Source organism: Phaenicophaeus curvirostris, chromosome 9 (assembly GCF_032191515.1).
Source record: "Phaenicophaeus curvirostris isolate KB17595 chromosome 9, BPBGC_Pcur_1.0, whole genome shotgun sequence".
Classification (NCBI taxonomy): domain Eukaryota; kingdom Metazoa; phylum Chordata; class Aves; order Cuculiformes; family Cuculidae; genus Phaenicophaeus; species Phaenicophaeus curvirostris.
This window is the reverse complement of record NC_091400.1, coordinates 13,519,618-13,544,507: the sequence shown is the minus strand read 5'-3', so window position 1 is coordinate 13,544,507 and position 24,890 is coordinate 13,519,618. Positions and strand designations below refer to the sequence as shown.

The 24,890-nt window shown below is 40.0% G+C and overlaps 1 protein-coding gene across 3 annotated transcripts in view; it reads right to left on the bottom strand.

The window, feature by feature from the left end:
• Nucleotides 1-16,293: 16,293 nt before the first annotated feature.
• The window catches only part of LOC138724208 (gamma-aminobutyric acid receptor subunit pi-like), a 44,301-nt gene continuing 35,704 nt past the window's right edge, over nucleotides 16,294-24,890 (bottom strand). For all 3 annotated transcript variants that reach the window (XM_069864063.1, XM_069864065.1, XM_069864064.1), the window contains 3 exons: nucleotides 24,233-24,385; nucleotides 23,171-23,364; nucleotides 16,294-16,945 (listed from right to left, as the gene is read on the bottom strand). In XM_069864063.1, the coding sequence (XP_069720164.1) occupies nucleotides 16,634-16,945; nucleotides 23,171-23,364; nucleotides 24,233-24,385 (659 nt within the window). In that variant the 3' untranslated portion in view covers nucleotides 16,294-16,633. The remainder of the gene's footprint in view (nucleotides 16,946-23,170; nucleotides 23,365-24,232; nucleotides 24,386-24,890) is intronic.

Below are 24,890 nucleotides of genomic sequence, written 5' to 3'. Positions count from 1 at the left end.
GCAGCAGCTCTGCAGTGACTACTCAAGTATGTCCTTGCACAATAACAAATACAGTGATTAGAGATAGTTTGAAACCTGTTAAGGAGAGATAAACTGTGAGAGGTCTTCTTTCTACCTACTTAAAAGATGCTCCTGTGCAAGGTAACTTGTTGATAATTATGGTTGCCACGTGCTGTGTAAGTTTGTTCCAGTTCTTACAGATTTGCAGTCACATACCAGCATTAAAAAAACTTTATACAAGTCCTTGAAATTAACCTTACCTTTAAAAATACTCAGTGCTATATTTAAAAACAAAATATTTTTGTTAATTGATTAGGCTGTACTGGCAAGAGTACTTCTATGCCTGATGACCTGTCTTTAATGCAAATAGAAAGACTCCATTCCTTGTTTTTACTCTACCCTTTAAAGCAGAAATAAAAGCAATCGTTTTAGGAATTCTGAATTTACTTACTGGAACCCAAAGAAATCCTGTGATACACTATTACAGACTTTCTTGAAAATGGGAAAACTTACAGGAGATTCTGGCATCTTCTCAATAAAGTTTCAGAGCAGGCATCCTAGGGATTCATTAATGCAAAAAGAAAAGAACAAGTTTGCAGTTACTCTGAAATTAAGTATTCATGAGCATTATACTCATATACTGAAGTCACACTTGTCAGCATGAACCAATTGTACCTGGTTTTAAATGTTGTACATTCCTGGCTAACCAATATTGAAGTGGATTGTCAATAACATTTTAAATCTGCAGCTTGTTTTTCCCTGCAGTACTCCACCTAAAGCAGAAAAGAAGTGACAGAGCCCCTTAGTCCTCCTCACGAGAGCACCCATTGTGGGCTCCTTCTCAGAAAAGTTACATGGTGATGCCATGTGAAAAACCCACAGACTAGTGGGATTATTTCCTGTTAAATGAAAACAAACATGATTAACATCCAAACAACCTGAAGCCGTCAAAATATTGGTCATTTAGGAAAATGAGAAATTGGGTGATTCTACCGAACTTCCATGAATTTTTATTCCTGGTTGTGAAAAGATACTAAAAATGAAAGTTCGAGGGTCTCTAAATTATTTCATGATGATCACACATCTGTGAAACATGCTGTAATTAGATATTCACACCTAATCACAAGAGAAAGTGTGTTAATCCTACAGATGTGCAAACTCTGGGACGACGGTCTTTAACTTCTATCCCTTCACTTCTTGGTGCAGGCTACCTGAATTTCCCAATCCATCAGCAAATGTCACTGCATTATTAGTCATACTTTGAAAGTCCCAAAGGCAAAACCAAAGGAGTAAATGTGAAATGTCACCTTAATGATATTTCCACCAGCCTGAGCAGATCCAAAAAAGAGAATGTTTTTGTATCTTTCAGGCTGAAGTAGGCAGGCATGTTAGCATTTTACTTCTTTTACCTGGCAAGAGACTTGAAGCCAGTTCTCTCACTGGCAAGGTTTCAGGAGAAACAGTTGCATATGGATAGTAAGTGTATTTTAAACTCACATTACTGTTCATCTTTGAGCAAAGCGTCTATGCACAGGAATCAACTTTCAATCCTCTACTTAGAAAAAAATCCCGAAGTGCACAATAGAGGTTTTTAAGTGTTTGGAAAGTCACTGTTAGACATAGACCTCAAACAGAACTTAAAAGTGAAAAAGAAGGATAAATGAATTGTTAAAAGCCAGGCTATCAAAAAGTCCTTGCAGATCAAATCTCTTACTTGATGAAGAGATTTCCAAAAGAAGCCCATGAATAGCTGAAATTGCTGTGTCAGTATAGGGCAAGATTTGCAAACCTTCATTCAGTCATTTATTCCCTATCCACCAGCTGTGATAATTCTGAAAAGGATTGAATTCATATGGTACTGAATAGTTCTCTATCCTATAGAGATGTCTGTGGGTTATCTGAAGCAATACAATTATAGCCATTGCAATGAGGAAATAACTTTGTGGTTCTTTTACATAAATGAATTTTAACTACAAAATATTCGTTGTATGTTTTGTTGTTGTTGGAGAAAAGAATATCAACTTGTACGAATGCCTGTTTTAAATCAAAACCCAACTGCTGCTGTTTTTAAAGTTTCATTTTCTTCAATTTAAAGATTCTGAGAGGGATCCCCAAAGACTTCACTGACAAAGGGCAAGGGGTGCAGGATCAGTCATATATTCTTTGCTTTAGTTTCATGGCAGAAATCCATGTTGATTTTTTAAATATATAGTATATCCTGAAGTCTTTTCAATGATTTATCCACTTTTCTTGTTTGTATTTTCCATATACGTACAAAATCCAAAAGGTGGGTCCATGAAATAAATATACTGGTGATTTTTTTTAAGGTAAAATCCTTGCCAATCAACACAGGCAAGTCAGCTTAGTAACATCTTTCAGATCGTGCATCTTTACAAATGGTAAAATATTCAGTAGTGAACTATAAAAGCTACACAAAAAATACATGAGGTTAAATAATTAGCTAATAGCAATAGGTAATAAATAGTGATCTACACTTCTGCATATAATCAGGTCAGGATTTCAGGGGCAGTCAAAAGAAGAATGCAAGCCATAAATGTGTATATTTAAGAATACATACAGCCCTGGCTATTTACAGCTTGCTGCTACCTCAGATACTGGGAACAGCAAAGCAGCCATTCACAGCTCATTTGCTAGCACTGAAAGTTCTGGTGGCGGCAGAGACAAACTAAGGCAGAAATATTGAATATAACTTCTTTATTGTGACCTATAATAAACAGCTCGTTGTCCCATAGTATTTTCAGTAGTGAAATAATTCAGCTTATTTTCTGCAGGCTGAGGCATCAAACAGAGAAAATGCTAATCATAGAATCATAGAATCATAGAATCACCAGGTTGGAAGAGACCCCCTGGATCATTGAGTCCAATCATTCCCACCAATCCCTAAACCATGTCCCTCAGTACCTCATCCACCGGCACCTTAAACGCCTCCAGGGAAGGCAAGTAAACCACCTTCCTGGGCAAACCGTTCCATTGCCTGATGACCCTTTCAGTGAAGAATTTTTTCCTAATGTCCAGCCTGAACCTCCCCTGGTGGAGCTTGAGGCCATTCCCTCTTGTCCTGTCCTCTGGAACTTGGGAGAAGAGGCCAGCTGCCTCCTCTCCACAACCTCCCTTCAGGTAGTTGTAGAGAGCAATGAGGTCTCCCCTCAGCCTCCTCTTCTCCAGGCTAAACAACCCCAGCTCTCTCAGCCGCTCCTCATAAGACTTGTTCTCCAGCCCCCTCACCAGCTTCGTTGCTCTTCTCTGGACTAGCTCCAGAGCCTCAACATCCTTCTTGTGGTGAGGGGCCCAGAACTGAACACAGGGTTCGAGGAGCGGTCTCACCAGTGCCGTGTACAGAGGGAGAATAACCTCCCTGGACCTGCTGGTCACGCCTTTTCTGATACAAGCCAAGATGCCATTGGCCTTCTTGGCCACCTGTGCACACTGCTGGCTCATGTTCAGTCGGCTGTCAACCAACACCCCCAGGTCCCTCTCCTCCAGGCAGCTTTCCAGCCAGGCTTCTCCCAGCCTGTAGCACTGCTTAGGGTTGTTGTGCCCCAAGTGCAGGACCCGGCATTTGGCCTTGTTAAGCCTCATGCCATTGGTCTCTGCCCAGCGGTCCAGCCTGTTCAGATCCCTTTGCAGAGCCTCCCTACCCTCCAGCAGATCGACACTTCCACTCAGCTTAGTGTTGTCTGCAAACCTGCTAAGGGAGCACTCAATGCATTCATCCAGGTCATTGATAAAGACATTGAACAGGGCTGGACCCAGCACCGAGCCCTGGGGAACCCCACTTGTCACTGGCCTCCAGCTGGAGTAAACTCCACTTACCACCACTCTCTGGGCCTGGCCATCCAACCAGTTTTCCACCTAGGAGAGTGTGCGCCTGTCCAGGCTAGCGGCTGACAGTTTCTCAAGCAGAATGCTATGAGAAACTGTATCAAAGGCTTTACTGAAGTCCAAGAAGACCACACCCACAGCCTTTCCCTCATCCAAGAGTCTAGTCACTTGGTCATAGAAGGAGATCAGGTTAGTTTAGCAAGACCTGCCTTTTGTGAACCCATGTTGACTGGGCCTGATCACCCGGCTCCCTTGCATGTGCTTCATGATAGCACTCAAGATCACCTGCTCCATGACTTTCCCTGGCACTGATGTCAGACTGACAGGCCTGTAGTTCCCCAGATCCGCCTTGTGCCCCTTCTTATAGATGGGCACAACATCAGCCAGGCTCCAGTCCAGTGGTACCTCCCCAGTAATCCAGGACCGCTGGAAGATGACGGAAAGGGGTTTGGCAAGCACATCCACCAGTTCCCTCAAAACTCTTGGGTGGACTCCATCCAGCCCCATAGACTTGTAGACGTCTAGCCGGGCAAGCAAGTCTCTAACCACCTCTTCTTGGATCGTGGGAACCTCGGTCTTCTCCTCTAACCCCTGGGGTTGTGCGCAGAGGGAACAACTTTCCTTACTATTAAAGACTGAAGCAAAGTAGGCATTGAGTACTAAGATCGCTTCTTGTGAAAAGCAATTACATTTTTCCACATGTAGAAAATGTACATAGAGTTATCTGAGACATTTTGTTTAAATTTACCTTAAATACAGGGTAGGTTTTACTGCAAAATAGTTTGCAGCTAACTGTTTTACATTATATACTCAAGTTTGTTGGCCTTTTACATCCAAAAAGCTGTGATTCACAGCTTGTAATGACAAACTGTCTGTCTGCTTTTTATTCGCACTATTTTCTGTTAAAGAATATTTCAAATCAGAACAGGTATTTTCACCATATGACCTTTGACGTGTCTTTGTGACGGCACTTGCCTCAGTTATAGTCATAGAATCATACAATCACTAGGTTGCAAAAGACCTTCAAGATCATCAAGTTCAACCATACTTGTCCACTACTAAATCACAGCCCTAAGCACTTCATCCACCCACCTTCTAAATGCCTCCAGGGATGGTGATGCGACCACCCCCCTGGGCAGCCTGTTCCAGTGCTTGACAACCCTTTTGGTGAAGAAATTTTTCCTAATATCCAATCTGAACCTCACCTGGCACAATTTGAGGCCATTCCCTCTCATCCTATCTCCACAACCCACTTTCAGGTAAGTAGACAGTGATAAGGTCTGCCTTATCACTCAGCCTCCTCTTCTCCAGGCTAAACAATCCCAGTTCCCTCAGTTGCTCCTCATAAGACTTGTCCTCCAGCCCCTTCACCAGCTTTGTCGCTCTTCTCTGGACTCACTCCAGAGCCTCAATGTCTTTCTTGTAGTGAAGGGCCCAAAACTGAACACAGTATCCAAGGTGCAGCCTCACCAGTGCTGGGTACAGAGGCAGAATCACTTCCCTGATCATAGAATCATAGAATCATAGAATCACCAGGTTGGAAGAGACCCACAAGATCATCGAGTCCAACCATTCCTATCAAACACTAAACCATGTCCCTCAGCACCTCGTCCACCCGTGCCTTAAACACCTCCAGGGAAGGTGACTCAACCCCCTCCCTGGGCAGCCTCTGCCAGTGCCCAATGACCCTTTCTGTGAAAATTTTTTTCCTAATGTCCAGCCTGAACCTCCCCTGGCGGAGCTTGAGGCCATTCCCTCTTGTCACTTTTTGCAGCCTCTTGCAACGCTACATCTCCTGAGTGCGGGCTGGCCCGCTCCCCTGACTGCTCAACCCCAGCAGGAAAGAAGATACATTTAGATCTGATCCTGCTGGCCACATTGTTTCTGATACAAGCCAGGATGCCACTGGCCTTCTTGGCTGCTTGAACCACTGCTGACTCATGTTCAGCTGCCATTAACCAACACCCCCAGGTCCTTCTCTGCCAGGCAGCTTTCAAGCCACTTTTCCCCAAGCCTGTAGAGCTGCATGGGGTTGTTGTGTCCCAAGCGTAGGACTCTGCACTGCAGATATCTAAAAATTCATGTTTTATTCTCTGATATGCCTTTAAGTCCTAGTTTACACTAAATCATGTGAGACCAGAAATTAGCTTCTCTCCTGACAGCTGGCTTAGGGCTGCCCAGCTACATGGCTCCTTCATTTTTAACCTATCATGGTGAGGAGTGCAGGAGCAACAAGAACATGGACAGAAATCATTAGAATCACAGTGATACATTGCTTCCTTCTGATATGGTGTTTTCAGAAAAAAAAATTTCATGAGAAAACTGGTCTTGGTTTTGTGTTTTTTCCCCTTCATTTCTTGCTTTTCTTCTGAAAAACAATGAAAGCATAAAGCTACATCTAAAATGGTGGAAGGTAGCATTTCTTTAGTCAGAGTTCTGGCAAGCATCAGCCATTTTCCCGCAGAGGTAAATAGGTTCAGTAAGGCAGGGACTCTCTTTTTATTCTACTTGCTTTCTTAATTCTTTCCCAAACAGCCACTCTGATGAGTAGCTCCTCTCTGCACCTAGACCTGCTCTGTTTATTCCTTGGTTTGATTTTTGATCCGACCGTTGATGCATATAATGGAACAGGAGTCTCTTAAGTGCAGAAGAAACCAACCCAGAAAATAATGCTTTCTCAAGAAACATTTGCACATATAAATGTATAGACATATAGAGAGATTCTCACAGTGAGTGAGAATTCTTTTGCATTCCATTTTAGTCACTGCTGTTGAATACAAGAGGCATAAGCCATCCCCTCCAGGCAGTATGTGCCTGTAAAAGAGGTCTACATAGTACTTTGTACAAGTGTTAAATATTGCTAGAGAAGGTGAAATAGTGAGGAATCAGAGTCAGGGAGGTCTCACCCATGAGTAGACCGGGCCAGAGCTAAATGCTGCATTGCACCAAGTGAAAGAGAGTGCCTTCCTTCTACCTCAATTTACCCTTCGCTACACCACTTCAGACAAAAAAAATAATGCTGAAAATGTCTAGGATTATGGCCATGAGTTATTCCTGTGTTCTAGTGCTATGTGCACAGCAATATTACATCACCTTAAAAGACTAGCCCTCCAAAAAATGAAGAAATTGCACGTATCTATAAAATAATTTTTAAAAGACTTTTTATCCATAACATCAACACAGTTTTAATTAAACTCATCAAAAATTATTTTCTGATGTATTACACACCCTGAAGTGAACTGTATGTCAGAGGCTTTGCTAAAAACCTCATTACCGGCAGCACAAAGTTTCCATTAAATTCTTCTCTAAAGATCAATTAATTAATTGTTTGCAAATACTTAGATATGTGGAATAGTTCAATAAATGGAAATTGATCCCTGAAGTTATATGCTTTTCTTTCTTTTTCACACCTGGATAAAAATGTGTTATTGCGATGATCTGCTACTCTTGCAATTTTTAAATTTTTCCTTAGCGCTCAGTCACGGGTGGGAGGAATTCCGTTCCTGTAAATATTTATGTCACCAGAGTGTGACTGCATGAGAAAATAAACATAACATAGAAAATAGTGTGAGCCCAAACAGAGCAAGTTCATTGTGGAATGTCTCATGTTAACATTACAAAAAGCATTTTAAACCATATAGAAAAATCTAGAATCAAAGACTTAAGTCTATATATCGTACACATGGTGCAGCACGAAGGTGCAATCTATTTAATGAAAAACTTCAGAAAATATTTTGCATAAAAACATTTTATTAATGCCAACAAAGAGAGAAGGAAATTCTGCAGACTCCCACCAAAATGTTCAACACCAAACCAAAACAGCATGAGCTGAGAGCACCCTCTTCTGATCATTATTTTATTTTTCAGGTTCTAGATAAAATATCTTCTGCATATGTTGTAAAATTCCAGTGACCTGCTCTTTAATCAGGATTACAAATACCTAATCTGCTCAGGAGATTAATACAATATATTTCTTTTAGCTACCAGTAAACATTTTTACTTTAGTTTCTCTTTTTTACAGTACAAAGTTGAAGATACTTCTTCCAGTAACTCCTTCCCTTTGTATGTTCTAGTTTGATTTCCATGAGGCTATTAAAGGCTAGAGGTGAAGGAGGCACACCGATTTTTTATTTAACTCATGTAATGTAGAGAGAGATTCAAATTCAGCTGAAAAAAAATTTCTAGTCTAATACTAGCAGAGTGTGTTTACAAAGATGAAAGAAGGATGAAAGGGGGTGGAGGGAGAATGAGAGCAAGAGGAAGATCAGGGACACAAATATTTTTTCTATACCTACAGCAGCATCATTTGTACAGTGTTCTCACAGAGGCCAAATCAAAAACATAAATTCTGACTCTTACTCTAATTCAGGAAAAAAGTGAAAAGAGCAGAGCCTCTGCCTTTCTACCTCACTTTCCATCTCTGAGGACCAGAGAAGTGAAGCATCTCATGAATATTACAGATAATGAAGCCTAATTTCCTCCAGATTTGTGTTTCAGTATTGGTTGACTCTCATTTATGGATGATCTAAATTGTGATTGAAACTTGCTCTGAGTTTGAGGCACTCAGGTGTGCTTTCTTCACTGTGCATTCTCTGGGATTTAAAAAGACTCAAACTCACACTGTAGTGTTTTTCCCAGTGGGCAGCATTCAGCTGTCTCTGACTTGAACATCTGTTTTCATAAAACTTGTAGGAACATCTTATCTCTGAGATTTCTGTACCTTTATCATATTTGGTAGAAGTACACCAATGGGTTCAAAAAACTAAGTAATATGGGCTAATGGGCAGATGCATTGATTCATTACTTTTTTTTTGTTAGAGAGCCCTTGATAAGCAGAGGTGTGTGTAGAGGTTCCCCTTGGTGAAACAAATCAGAAATGAAACCCAAAGAGCCAAGAGGCAACAGCAGCCATGGCCAAAAGTTTCCTGCACTGCAGATGAGGCACTGCATTTTGGGGTGAGTGATCCCACCTCTCAGTGAAAGAGGTTTAAGTACCAGGCTGTGCTCTCAGCATCACGCACATTGAAAGCCAATACAAGCAAAATTGGAAGATACAGTCACAATCCTATTATGTGATAAGGAAACCAGGGTGGATAGAGGCAGCACAGAGATAAGAGAGTTACAAAAACTAACCAAGCAATTTGGATTTGAGAAAGTGGATGCACCATTCACCGGATGCTTTCAGCCACACTGGATTGCCAGATGAGGCTTGTCCATGTCAAAATATAACAAATTAGCCTCTTCAGCCCTCTGCAGTTAAGGTTCTGGCATGGACCATTTTGGACAAACATAGATTGATGGTTCAGTGTACACAGGAATGGCACAGGACAAAATGATGCTGAAATATCGTTAAAATTGATTATTTTGGCTTGTCCCTCTGTCATCTTTAGTACAGCATGGCAGTGCATCTGGAGATCTGACATTATCAAAGAACAATGTAGAGACTTCTGGGAAGGGAAATGTTAGTGCTAGAATACAGGCATATGCAGAGATGCAGAAGGTACAGAAACAGTTTTTGATTTTTCTGGTAAAGAGCTGTGTGGTAATGCAAGTTATATGACAGGAGAGAAACCCAGCTCAGGCCATTACCATACACTTGCTTACAGATAAGGTAGCCTACAGTTTGTTTATAGAAATGGAAGTATAGACACTGTCCAAAGACTTTTAAGGTAATGCTTGGCAACTCAAGGCAAATGCAGCTTTGAAATTATTGGTCCAGAAGTGGTAATTCAGAAATTAGGGGTTTAGGATATTAGAGTAGAAATAAAGGAATTGGCTCTTCTTCCTTTTGGGCTTTTATAGTGTCTTTGATTAGAGATGCATAGTGAGACCAAACAACCTCAAAAAATCTTTACTATTACAGCTGCTGTATCACCCCATTTTCCAAAATTTTAGCAAGGCTTTACCCAACAGCTGGAATGTGCTGGAAATGACAGTGACGGAACAAGGAGTTTGCATGTTTGAGTCTGGTCATTTGTTCCACCTGAAATAAGGCTGTAGCATCTGTAAGCCTATGTGGTTTGAAATGGTGCAGGGTCACCCATTTAACTGGCATCCATACAGGATGCTCTATGGTAATATATGGAAATCTCAGTTCTAATTACGAAGTTTTGCAAAATGTGTGCCAGCAGTGCATGTAAGGATGTTCAGTAGAATCAAAATTACCCTGGGGCATAAGAAGCCTCAGACTTCAAAATCTTTTGGTATTTACACATCCTATTTCAGTTTTTTATGTCAAAGAAAAAAAAATGACAAGGATTTCTGACTCTTTCATTATGAAAGAACCTTCTGAGGTACTAGGAAAGACACTTGAGCACAACGCTTATACAAAGATGATGAAGAATGATGTGGAAAGATGATAAAATGATGCTCAATTTCTTATTCATCTTTCTGGGAAAGAAGATGAGAACAAGGTTCGATTTATATTTAGCTACTTATAAAATTTTCTCAGACCTTAATCTGCTACGTTATTATTTTGAAGATTGTGCCGTTTTGAGAGGTCAAGACTACAAATTCTTGTGTTCTCAGAAATGCACCAAGGGCTATCAAGGTTAGCCTTATAAAACTACAGCAAGGATTAGACCAGATCCAAATAACCAGTACATAGACAGATAGTGTAGTGTAGAAGCTGTTCCTATAGGTATTCTTTATTCAGAAGGATGGAAAATATGACAGAAAAGGACAGTTGTATTTATTAGATATCATCAAAAATGTATTGCTGTGAATGGAAAGCACTTTAATTAGGACTAAATTAGCTACATGCATAACATAACTCATCATGTGAGTCTAATGGACTAGCATTTAAATGCATATAATTGTGCAGATGGTTCCCTTGGAAGAGACTAATGTGCTATTACATGACTCATGTTCACCTTGTCATGGCACTCATCCAAAGCAGGGGTGCTCAAAAAACGAAAAAAGGAAGTGGACTGAAATGAACTGGCGGTTAGAAGAGTCTGGGACATAGAAAAGGAGGAGACAAACCCTTCTTCTGCATCTTTCAAGGACATATAGCGGGCACAATGCTAGCTTTCCCAAGCTGGCAAATCCCACAAGCTTGTTTCTGAAATGCAATGCATGTTGTTTGTAGCAACATCATTAACATCAGCATGAGAAGCAGGGGCATACAAGCTGAGAATAATATGTAATTCAGGTTCAAAATCCATTTTATACTCTCATGTTTATTTTTTCTAACTTTGCCAGCTTCTGCTTCCAAAGCAGCCAAGCCTCAGCTACAACCAGTGCTGTTAGAGCTGCTATTCCAGATCCATTCCTTTAAAGCAGAAAAAATGGCATTCCTCTCCTTTCTGAGAAATCAAATAACCCTGGTATCAAATCTTTTCACTGCCTAAGTTCCAAAAGTCACCTGCTACAGCAAGGGAAGCAACAGCAGTGCATCTGTTTGTGCATTAATACAGATGAAGTTACCCAGTTGTTAAATCTGGTAATTTAAATTCAGAGCAGAGTTTAAAAATGAATCAGGTTATGGTCTGTGTGTACATGTGATGGTGCTAAAATCTTAAGGGGGTTTTCTCTTCTGAAATTTTGGCTGCGTTTGATCTGCAATGGGAAAATAGTGTTCATTCCAGTTTGGAAGGAAAACCAGAACTGAAATTAATTTAGTAAAATCAAATCAAGAGATTGAAATGCCTTCAAATGCCCCCTTATCCTTCTGAGGATGGAAAGTTCGACTGTTTGGTGGAACTGAGGAAGAAAGATGGCTCTATATGGAAACTGATGAAAAGCTGACTTCAGCAATACTGTTGAAGTGGACCCCTGGTTTTAATCATGAAGTTATAGAACAAGTAATGGCAAATCCACTACAGACTTCAAAATCACGTCAAGCTTATCTACTTTAAGCATTGTCAAGCAGCCCTTTCTTTACAGTGAACAGAACCCACTCTAGACTTCTGCTCTCAGGCTGAGCTCGCTTGTTCTTACAGTGACCTGTTCATCACCTCAGAAGACTCCCATGCCTCTGTTTCCCACCATTTCAACAAAACATGTCTTCAAGGAAAACTTTTTCGAACTATTTGAACTGCCTCTTAAAATACATTTGATTCTTGTGTCAACTGTTAGCAGTTACCTGGGAACATTTACTTAGGATTCATAAATACATATAGGAAAACTGCTGTTACAGCCACTCTTGAAATGTTGAGATACTATACTTTGATTTGAAATACTATAACTTACAGGAGAAAACTTGTAAGTTGTATTGTGGACATTATGTCATTTTGCAGGCTGACAGAATAATATGTTAACAATTAGGTGGCTAATATTATGGAAACAACAGGCCAGATTTGAGAAGCCTGAACAAGTATGATGCTGTTGCCATGCAAGTCTGCAGGGTGGAAAACATGGCCATATTCCACAGTATCTGCAGTTATCAAAGCTGCAAATATAATGAAGAAGGAAGAAAGATTAAGAAAGTTCTGTCTGTGGTGACAAACATATAACTGAGGGGAGAAAAGAGGCTACTGCAGTAAATTACAGAACATGCTTAGATACGTCTTTTACTATGAACTTTAAGAAAGAAGGGCGCTTTATGGAGCTCAGTGCCCATGAGTCTTAAGCTGAGATGTTCACCTCTTACAGGCTAGAGGGAACATCATTACCACAAATCTTGATAATTATAATGATCATCATAATTTTGAAAACCTTATTTGATATTAATAATGATCAATAGTGACTTGCAATATTTTAAAGCTTCCCTTCTATTGTAACACAGCATTTGCTGCATCAGGGTACATTTCTCTCAGAAGTCCTCAACAGTCCACCTGACAATGCTGTTTCATCTGATTTTAATTAATCTGTCACTACAAACATGACCTAGTTACCATAGTACAAATGTCAGCTTGTAATAGCTTTTCCCTAGAGTCCTCCTTAACTCGCATTTGCCATTTACATTTGCTCATTCAATCATGAAGAGTAGTTAATTAGCTCCATCTACTGCTGCATGCAGTGAATTGTACCAGCAATGCCCGTTCCCTAGTAGCCTCTTCAGATTCTACTGGCAGTGGTGGTTTGGGCGCTCTGGTGCACCACGCCACTGGCAAGAGCTGCTAACAGAAAGTAGGAGGCGTATATATTTGTTTCTTCTTCTGTCATCAGCTCTACTGTTACACAGGTTTTCTTTAATCTCTAATCTTTTTTTTGTAACATCTTTTTGAATTACAGGGTGAAAATGTGGGGCACCTTTTTTAAAAACATTGTGCTATGCCAAAAGACATAACAGTTCTCAAAATAATTGGCACAAAGGAAGGAAACAGAGCTATTTAGGTTACTGCTGCACTAATAAAAAAGAAGGCCACTATGCTGAAAATGAGAACTCAGATCAACAGATGCATGCCCTTATCTTATGCTTGCCATATGTGTCAACCAGAGTATTCAGATGGGGTATTTAGTTGTTTATGTTTTAAAATAAATATTGTGATATTAATTTAAAATGCCTTCTTAGTTTATGAGAGACCTAATGAATGCCTGCTCTAAAATGTTATCTCCCTTAGTCTTTCCCTTTTGATGTAGGTGGAATATTTCAAACACTCTCAAAACAGCCTAACTTGAATACCAGTAAGCAGATTGCACGAGGTACTTACTTACCCATGACATAGCTGGATCAAAGAAACACATCAGATTAATTGCCAAAGTGGAGAGGTAGCAAGGATTTATGCCTTCAAGTGCCTAAAAATCTCAAAAAAAAATTTATTATATTTAAAGAAATGGCTCAGCAAAGGATTTTATTTTCCTAATAGATTTACTTTTACACTAAGAAATAAAATAATACCAAAAAGCTTATTAAAGTCAAACACGTTTCTCAAGTCTGCATAATGCTTAGACACCTGTGAGATGGCTGCTAAATCAAAAGACCAGGTTTGCAGGTATTCCAGAGGAAAGAAACATATTCCTTGGGCTGGCTGCTGCCTTCAGATACGCCGATAGTAGTGCTCCTCCTGCTAAAAGCAAATGGCATGAATCATAGAATCATAGAATCATCAGGTTGGAAGAGACCCACCAGATCATCGAGCCCAACCATTCCCACCAATCTCTAAACCATGCCCCTCAGTACCTCATCCACCTGCACCTTAAACACCTCCAGGGAAGGCGAGTCAACCACCTCCCTGGGCAGACCGTTCCATTGCCTAATGACCCTTTCAGTGAAGAATTTCATGAAGAATAATGAAGGTGCATTATCTGTTCATGTTGCTACCCTAGTCACCTACCTCCAGTCCCTAGATGTTCATCTGCTTCAAGTGGCCTCAAAACAGAACAGGTCATTTCTGAATTATGAGTCTGAGAAGATCTCTGATCAGAAAACATTAAAATCAAAGTAAGCCAAAAAAAAAAAAAAGTAACTATCAACAAGAAAATTATTGCAGAAAATCCAAGTTTTCCTCTTACCTTTTCACCAGCTCTGAAAACAAAGCAATTTTCATTGCCAATGCTTTTATTGCCTCAGCCTCAACTTTGCCCCTTGATGTTAGCTCTAAGAGGTTTCTCCATCTCTAAGTTACCTGTAAGCTTTAGCCTTCAATGTATTGTCCGTGAATGCCACTTACTTAGAAGAGCCTTTCCAGCTAATCCCATGGAATTTTATATTTTCTGGGGACAGTTTTGTATGTTTGAATAACATAAAGCTGTTCTTCATACGCTGCACTGAAAATCTCTTCCCCTGTCCCCTGGAGGGAACATCTTTTACTTACACAACTTCATGTCAAATCAAGTTTTGTTTTTCAAATCAGTAATTAAAGCAGAATTATGCAAAGCAGAATAATAAATAATCTGGCTGTGCAGTCTATTAGTTCATAAAAATGTAAGGAACTTCAGTGCCTAACTTTGCTTACAATTAGCACATTAGTGGGAAAACAGACACTGTTTTCAATTAGTGCACTGTAAATAAATTTGTCCTGACCTTCAACAGCTTTCTAGAAGAATATTTAAGGTGATTTATGTCCAAGTTAATTGGGAGCTACAACACCCTAAAAGCTTGCTTTATGCTTGTAGTAAATGTAAATCCCAAATTTAGTGTTAACACAACAGGTAACTTGCAACATGCAGGTAACTGCTTGAAATTATTCAGGATTAATGTAAACTCCAAATCTAAGTAACTAAATACAGAGTTTACCATATGTCTTCTGTGGATTTTATGGGAGTAAGAACTGCAAAGAGACCTGAGCGTCCAGTTCTGCACCTCATTTCCAAGAAACAAATCCTCTGGAATCTGTTCCTGAAAAAAGGGTTTCAGGTCAAATCTATAACAACAGAATGTTAAATAAAAACTACAGGGTTGGAGATGTTTTGATTTATCCTTAACACAGGCACTCTTGGTTTGATTTCAGAAATGTATTTGTTTTTATATGAATGCCAGAAGAGCCACAAGGTACCAAAAGCCACTACACAGTTCTAGGGGTTATGTTGCCTCAACAAGCCTTTCAAAAGGCATTAGTGATAACAGTAGAGAAACAAGCTTTCAATACTCAATTTGTTTAAAAAATAAAAACACTGAGGGAATTTTATTAACCTAACACCTGTTTATCAGTGTGCAATGATTCTTATGGATTTAGTTGTGAGCAGGGGCAAATCTAACCCACACTGGTATTTAGCACCTTCTTCTCATGTAATGGCGTTCTTCACAAGCAGCACACTAGTTGAAAGATATATCGGAGAGTCTCAATATTATGGGGTCATTTGAGTATGTGTGCAGTGTGTCAGATCATCATAAATGTCAAAGTATAGAATCTATAAAAGCACTTATACACATTTATACATATATATGCAACCCACACACATATTATGGTCAGGAAAAGCTATAATAAGTGCTTGTAAACTTCCAGACTGCCATGTAAGAAACACATTTTCCCATCAATAACTTTCGTAATATCTACCAGTGAAGTAACCACTCAGAAAAGACTGCTACATTTCTTCATCAGATGTAACCACTCTTTCATATGGGTCATAATTTCATCTATGTGAAACTTCCCTTTTATTCATCAAGATTTATTGCACATCCAGAGCTTTCTTTTCAGTTCAAGAAGTAAGCTTTTTCATCTTTATGTGAAACTTTTAATGGCAAGTGACTTGAGGAATTTGCTAAGCTGAAAATTAAGCATATCAGTTTTTTCCTCTGCATAATAGTTAACCAGGCAGTTGTGAACAAGCAGAGTACAGAGTATAGACATCAGGATAAATGGCCATATTCCATTAAGGATTGGTCAACACCTATGTATGTTCTCACTAGGGAAAAACCTCTCTCTGGATCTAAACCTTTTGGTGATCTTACAAAGATGAATATATGTTTGGTTTGTGTCAGTAGCCCATGACTACAAAGCTGTTTCTTGCTATGAAGCAAAACCACTTTGACCTGCAATTACACATTTTCTTGTACAATCTGGAAAACCTATGCATTACTGACAAAGCTAGAAGGAACTGAATACTGAAAGCATAGCAGGAAAACAACACTTCATTGGTTTTATTTTTAAATGCATTCAATGCAGTTCAGAAACAAGTGTAATACAACTCCTACTTTACAAAGTTAACCATTAAAATAGTAAAAAGGGACTTACTGGCCTTTGATTATCAGATTAATATGGGACATACATACTAACAGGAAAGTCAGTTTTGCATGACAGTCATTGAACAATGGAAAAGTTAACAAGAAACTTGGTAGAAATGCTTGAAAAGATGGCATGTCCTTTCATATCCTTTTATCCAAAGGCAACTTCTTCATTATTCTGCAACTGCCTGTCTCATATCCACTCTATAAACTTTAAATCAATTTTACACATTGAAAAATTTAGAAATACAAATAATATACCCAATATAATACATTAATTATGATGAATGATAATGGGAAAGAAAATCTGGCATAGTTATCTATGTGGTAAGGATTTTTAACATGGAGGCAATCAAAGATACAAAAAAGTCTTTTCATCACTGACATCAGTGAACCACACCCACTGTGTTTACTTCTCTCCCTTTTTCCATTGATGCTGGTTTCGCTGCTCTTGTTTGACTGGATCTTGTTTGTATTGTCAGGGGCATTGTAAGTGTTAGCAATGGCTGTCAGGACTCCATTCCTTTCTTCTTCAGCCTCTTCATCCTCATGCTGATAAGAAACAAAACAGAAGGTACTTAAGTGCATGCTTCATTACCTATTTACTTTAGAGCTACAGCAAATAATAGGATTTTTCTTACAACTCCTCCCATAGCTCACTCTTTGACTTCAAGGGCAGGCACCTACATGCAGCAGACAGCTCCTTTCAGCTTTCAAAGCCTACATTTAGAGGAAAAACACTGACTTTAACAACATCTTACCACATAAGATTTCATAGGACTGTCAAGCAAAGCTGGATTTGTTCAAATATGGCCCACTAAGCTTTACTTAAGACAGCAGCAAATCCATGAAATGCACAACAATAACCTGTATTCTGTTCAGGGAGAAACTAGCAAAGGTCAGTGTCTAGAAAGTAAGTAGAGCAAAGCACAAGTATGGAGATGGAGAAGGTTGAGGAGCTGCCAGACCAGCTAGTCAAGGTCATGTTCCAAATTGAGCACAGGACATTTTCCTTCAGTGCAACTGACTACTCTATTCATAGTGCTTTGCGATGAAAATCAAAACACTTCTTAAAAAACAAAAGGTACAAAAAAAAAGAGGATCATGAAGATGGGCAAGCCCCCACAACTAGTTCAATACTAAGTATCTCATACTACGTACTTTCAAGTCCTGAAACCCACACTTAAGTTCAAAGTTATACTAAGGTTAAGCACATTTTTATGTGCTTCACTGCATCAAGATAGCTCTTTGGAGAATGTCGTATAAGCCTTCTGGTGGGTTTTTGTTTCTTTGATTAGAAATGGCTCCAAGCCATAAAGTTCATGTATGACATCTTCACCCTTTGAAGTCAGCAGGTTTTCTGTTACTGACTCAGAGAACACCAGACTAGACATCAGCTGCAGCTTCAGCTCTAAACTCAAACTTTCAAGAAAGGTATTTAGTTTGTTTGGGATATTGCAGAGATACCAGGAGATCCAAGCTACAAAAGTTGGCTCCATCTTTGTATCTAAATTAAACTTAAATTGGTATAGCTGGAGGAGGGGTCATTTTAATTCAGGCAGGTGTACACATAATTTTCATTTTCTGATGATGATTTTATTATCTTCCAAATCAGTGAGTGGCATACAAGCAAGAAATGGCTCAAAATTTATTTGTGAAATGTAGAATGCATAATCTCTTTCCTCTAACGAATTTACTCTTCTGTATCATGAGAAGAAATGGATTAGACAAGAACAAACTTCAGAAAAGTTAAGTTGCACAGCCCTATGTTTAGCCACACAAAAAGCTCATTTAGAAATATCCCAGCTATTAAAGTCAAAGAAAGCTCATTAAGCCACCTGAGTTCTCTCCATGCCAGTGCAGAATTACACTTCTGCACAGAGTACTTGTAGATGTCACAGTTCTTGAGCCTTTCTTCATCTAACATTAGTAACATCCTTGAAAATTAAAGTGGAACCTGGACAATGTCCTCAGATTGCTGTGAACCACTGAAGCAGAGCACATGAGGCTAGAAAAAGGGATTATTACTGCTTTTCATTTTCAATTTGCAAAAAAATCCAGTACATTTTATTTGAGAGAGACAAATGTAGTTCAACACAACATGACATCCTAAAAATACACTGACTACAAAACCTTGCTCATCTACCACCTACCCTCCCCCAGCTATGTGAGAATTTTAAAACCAAAGGCGAGGATAAAAATGTGCCTATAAAGTATTAAGAGGATCAATCCAGAAAATTCTTGTCTGAAATTAAAACAATCCCCAGTATAGCACTAGAATACAAACCTGGAGTTTTCCTGAGGGCCTAGATCTGCTCTTCTGCTTCAAAAAGTTCAGGCAACTGAGGGAAGCACTAGGGATGGCAGAGGAGCCTTTGTCAGCAGCTCCTGGCACCTGAAACAAGGCACTGGAGTGACAGCCTAATGAATGCACTCGGTGCTTCAAAAGTTAATAAAACAAAGAAACCTGTCAGAGGAGTCCTGACTTTTTTCCTCTGCGCTCATTTTTTTAGAAAGGGAAAAAAGAGCAAAACAACATCTATACTTCAAAACTGGCAGGATTTGGGCATTATTCAGTCTAAGAGTCTATCTGTCTCTCAGGTAGGGCAGGCTGAAAGTTGTACAGAATTAGTTCTACTGCAGAGCATGGAAGGACATTGCGTACGTGCCATTTGTCTTTTCACACAACCACGTGTGTACAATTCGCAGGAGGCTGATGCTTTATTAGGCTATTCTTAACTTTTTTCTACTCCCCAAGAGGCAATTATTGCTTAAGTAGAAAACACCATATATGGTGCCTATGTTCTGTTTGCAGTTTTGCAAGGCTGGGCTCTCACAGAATAGAGGCAAGTTTACAGCAGAAGTGCTGCATCACATTGTCTGTAAAGGAGAAAGCTAATCCAGAGGAGAACCACAACTGCTACTTCATAAAAAAAATAGTTTTATAAACTGGGACTATCAAGGTACTTTTCCAGCTTGCTATGGAGAACTATATGTGATGAAAAGTGGTTTACATTATATATAAAAAAAGATCATGTTGCAAGTGCTCAACTGTGGCTCTAATTTCAAATGTCACACTAAATCTTCTCTGGATTCCAGCTGTCAATAAGAAAGAAAATGGCAGCTGGCACTAAGAAGGGCTCTGTTTGGATACAAAATCAGTAGCATCCAGGGAAGGTACAGCACATCATATGAAAAGCACTGTATATGGCACCTGCTACTGTGGCAGCTGTTTACGCTAACTAAAATGCCATTTAGTTGGTCTGTCATGCATTTTGCCTGACGGTCCTTGAGGTAGGTATTTCCTCTGCTTTTGCCATAGCTCTGAAGCTGTCTCTGTGGGTCCTGGTTCACATGATGTGAAACACTGCAAGAGCGTGGATATGATGAACCATTTCATCAGTTTATATTCTAAGCTGGAGACCCCAAAGGCTTCAAAAGAATGTGATATACCATTGGCCAACTGCTTTAAAAAGCAAACCAGAAAACAAACCAGTACAACTAATCACTATGCAAGGCAAAAGGTTACATTTTCAATACACCTCCTACATTTATTTACATAATTCTGAGTGCAAATTTTGTATGAACTTGCATATGTGAATAACAAACTGGGAAGTGAGATTTCTAATTAACCTATGTCCACAAGAGAATACGATAACGAGAACACATTTATGGTGACAATACTCCCACAGAAATTTGTTAAGCACCTGCTAGACAGTTACATGAGATTTTAGCTACTACTTCTGTCCTCACAATGTGGGTTTTTTTTACAGTGAGAAATGAGAAATACAAGTCGGGTGTGCTTTGCACGGCACCTTGCTCCGTAAGCAGTGCTACAGTAGGAAGAGGACATGACAGGTATGTTCCTTACTCTAGGGAGTCTTTACAGTACAGTAGGACCAGTCAAGTGCCCCTTCCCTTATATGCTTGTGTTTGTGTGGGCAAGAAGTGAACTGGACTGGCTTGCTCATTCCAGTGCACAGCAGAAGGCAGAAAATGTGCCTGAAGTGAAAGACTACCCCTGTCAGCCATTAAGTCCACCACAAAACTGTACCTTAAGACCTTCTTCCTTCCTCATTTTAGGGCTGTACCTCCATCTACTTCCACACACATCTTTCAAGTCCACGAGTTCCCATGTCTACCACATCTCCAAGCACTAGCACACGTGCCGCAGATGAAAGGGAATCTCACACACAGGCAGGCGAAGGCAAGGGCACTTATAAGTGCCCTTCACAGATCCAAAGATGCTTAATCATCCAAGCACTAAAACACTTCACTTTCTTATCCAAAACTCACAGAATCACAGAATCACAGAATAACCAGGTTGGAAGAGACCCACCGGATCATCGAGTCCAACCGTTCCCATCAAACACTAAACCATATCCCTCAGCACCTCATCCACCCGTGCCTTAAACACCTCCAGGGAAGGTGAATCAACCACCTCCCTGGGCAGCCTGTTCCAGTGCCCAATGACCCTTTCTGTAAAGAATTTTTTCCTAACGTCTAGCCTAAACCTCCCCTGGCGGAGCTTGAGGCCATTCCCTCTTGTCCTGTCCCCTGTCACTTGGGAGAAGAGGCCAGCTCCCTCCTCTCTACAACCTCCTTTCAGGTAGTTGTAGAGAGCAATGAGGTCTCCCCTCAGCCTCCTCTTCTCCAGGCTAAACAACCCCAGCTCTCTCAGCCGCTCCTCATAAGGCCTGTTCTCCAGCCCTTTCACCAGCTTTGTTGCTCTTCTCTGGACTCACTCCTGAGCCTCAACATCCTTCTTATGGTGAGGGGCCCAGAACTGAACACAGGATTCGAGGAGCGGTCTCACCAGTGCCGAGTACAGAGGGAGGATAACCTCCCTGGACCTGCTGGTCACACCGTTTCTGATACAAGCCAAGATGCCATTGGCCTTCTTGGCCACCTGTGCACACTGCTGGCTCATGTTCAGTCGGTTGTCAACCAACACCCCCAGGTCCCTCTCCTCCAGGCAGCTTTCTAGACAGACTTCTCCTAGTCTGTAGCACTGCATAGGGTTGTTGCGCCCCAAGTGCAGGACCCAGCATTTGGCCTTGTTAAACCTCATGCCATTGGACTCTGCCCAGCGGTCCAGCCTGTTCAGATCCCTTTGCAGAGCCTCCCTACCCTCCAGCAGATCGACACTTCCACCCAGCTTAGTGTCGTCGGCAAACTTGCTCAGGGTGCACTCGATGCCTTCATCCAGATCATTGATGAAGACATTGAACAGGGCTGGACCCAGCACTGAGCCCTGGGGAACCCCACTTGTCACTGGCCTCCAGCTGGATTTCACACCATTTACCACCACTCTCTGGGCCCGGCCATCCAACCAGTTTTCCACCCAGGAGAGTGTGCGCCTGTCCAGTAGATGCTTTTTTTCTGCTCTATGAGCAAAATGACAACCACTTCACAAGATGGATACATTCAGAGGAAAGTGTCACTGATGCTACCTTGCCAAGAAAAATTACTTTCAGGTTTTCCACTCAAATCCTCATTCAAAACAAATGTTCGCCCATTTGCAGACACTCCCTTCCCAGAAGCTGTTTTTTAAAACCCACTGGGTGGCTCATCTTTGCATCTGTTTATCAGACTTACTCCACACACCTAGATCCAATAACAGCTTTGAACATAATTCTTGTGCATTTACAGCATCTGTATCTCATCCAAACAGCCAGACCCCCATATTAATTGTTGAACTACTGAGGTTCTACACTTGAACTCAATATCCTGTTTCTTAAGCCTCCTGAGGAGCTTTGCTTAGGCATTTGTGAAGGAAACTCTGTTCAAGTTTGGCTTAAATAAAAACCTTTCTTCTTGTGGCCATTTATCTCTACAGCACTCAACCAAACCTTTTCCTGCTTTTTTTTTCTGTTATTCTTACTTTCCACATTTTACTCTTTTCTATTGGTCTAGAAATTTCATAAGCTGCTTAGAATTTTCTCTTTTATCATGCATATTAGATTCAGTTCTGTAATTAAAAGCTGTAAGACAATCAGCTTCCAACATCCTTGTGATTTCTTTTTCACTGCTAATGAAAGCAGTGCTAAACTCTGAAGATGGAACATGCGACAAAATTTCTTCAGGAAGCTGTCCTGATTATTTCAGCAAGATGACAACCATCAGACTCAAAAATGCCTATGTTGATTTCATTCCTTTTTGTTTTAAGCATATTTTGCAGTATTTCAGAGTTGCAAGAAACTTATTAAGGCAGCAAAAATGCAGAACAGAAAGTGAATCTCAGTCTGACCTTCAGTTGCAGCTATGGAAAAAGAAGGTGTAAGTGGGAGGCTACAGGGATCTATACACCTGATACCTGAAGCTATCTGCTAGTAAACTGATTCATGTACCATGTATGTCCAGATTTCATAAAAAGAATGTGATAAAATCTTTTCTTTTTTGCTGTACTGCAAAAAGATCAAGTCAGCTTGGTGTAATTTTTGAACTGTCCGTAAGCATATGTCATTGTTGGAGAGACAACAGGTGCCTATGATTTTTGTGATAAGTTTAGCACATTGTTAGATTAATGACAATAAAGTCCATGCCAAAAGAGAGAATTATTATGGAAGGATGTATCAATTTGTTCAATCTCTCCCAAAAAGTTCCAAGTATATCAGCAATTTTTCTTTTTCTCAAGGTTATTCTGTTTTTACTGTCCTTATTCTAAAATAGAAACATCTTTAAATATATGTACCATTAGTGCCAAGATAATTCATTCTCCTCAGCAGGTATAATTGAAGCCTGTTGTGTAGGACAACAATCAAAGAACTGAACTACCTTTCGAAGTTCCTTCGAACTGAGCTGACGCACAGTGCAGAAATGAGCCACAGCATACTCTAACAGTGCTCCAAAGATGAAACTGAAGCAGATCCCAAGGTACACATCAATTGCTTTAATAAAGCAGTTAGCATTTGGAAGTGAAGTCCTGGCTCCCATCATCAGCGTTGTCATAGTAAGGACTGTGGTAACCCCTATGGAATGCAAAAAAACTAGTTAACTTCTGATAAAATGTGAATAGCAATGAGGGCCTCTACTGCAAGTGCCCTACTACAAGACAGTTTTTCCTGGCTCTTTGAACTCCTAGTACGCCACAGCATTTAATGTGTCATGTTTTGGGAAGAAGGCTTTTAAATGAACTTGTGAATCTGAAGTTAAATGCTTAAAATGAGAAGTGTTTGTAAAGCTGAGAAGACTTGAAATTAAAACGAGAGAGATTTTGGTGTCATAGAATGTATATTTATGACTCATACATTATTACTGCAATACTACACAAACAGGCCCTTTAATACATTCAGTTATCATTTTGCTCATTGCAGTTGTCCACTGGCCTCATTTGATGCGAAATCTTTCTTTATTCCCTGTTCTGTAGGAGTGTTTTTCCCACCCCACCTGCAGGCTGATCAGAACTGATTTGCATTCTCTCCCTTTCAGAATATCCTTTATTTGCAATTAATTATATTTAATCTCTTATAATTCTCTTTTTAGTCACGTGTTAATTAGTATGCATCATTAGACCTTACAAAAGCCTCACAGTTCTGTCTGTACATGCCTCGTGTTTAAATATGTTGAAATTATTTCCAAAATGACTGATTCTTCATTGCTTTCAGGAGCCTCCCCTGCCTCCAAGTCACCTGTAGCTCCCAAAGATGTTTTCTTAGTTAAAGAATAGAAAGGCTTTAAGTGGAATCTGTATGGTGTACTGCAGATGGCAAACCAGAAAAGTAATTCCATAAAACTCAGAAGTATATGCGACTTTTGGAAATGGATGCCAAAACATGCAATAAACAATGCATCTTAATGATCCAGTTCTTGGTTTGTTTTCTTTTATCAGCTTCTCACCTATGCAGATTCTGGCTGGAACTGATGACTGGCTTATCCAAAATGATACCCAGGAGAGCACAACCAGTAGGATTGATGGTACATATGTCTCTAGTATGAAATACAAGATGTTTCTCTTGAGTTTAAAGTGAAACACTAGTTTTGGGTAACGTCCTGTGGAAAGAACGGGGAGGGGGGAATATTGTGAAGGTGCAATTCATAAAATGTTTTTTCAGTTATCGGTCTGGTTTACTTTTTTTTTTTTGCATTAAAATGCAGTAAAAACTTAACAAACAAGTTTGAAAAACATTAAACACTATTGAAAAATTCTATCATGAAGATTCTAAATTGAACTGAAGGAAAATATCAAAACATGTAACACTGTCACCATGTCCAAAATTTCACTAAAGAGGTCTTGAACTGGAAATTCACTGAGGATTAGAGAAGGAAAAAATAAATCCATAAATGTGTACAAAGGATGGTTCATTATATTGCACCCTTAGCAAGTTTGCGGACGACACTAAGCAGGGTGGAAGTGTCGATCTGCTGGAGGGTCGGGAGGCTCTGCAAAGGGATCTGAACAGGCTGGACCGCTGGGCAGAGTCCAATGGCATGAGGTTTAACAAGGCCAAATGCCAGGTCCTGCACTTGGGGCACAACAACCCTATGCAGTGCTACA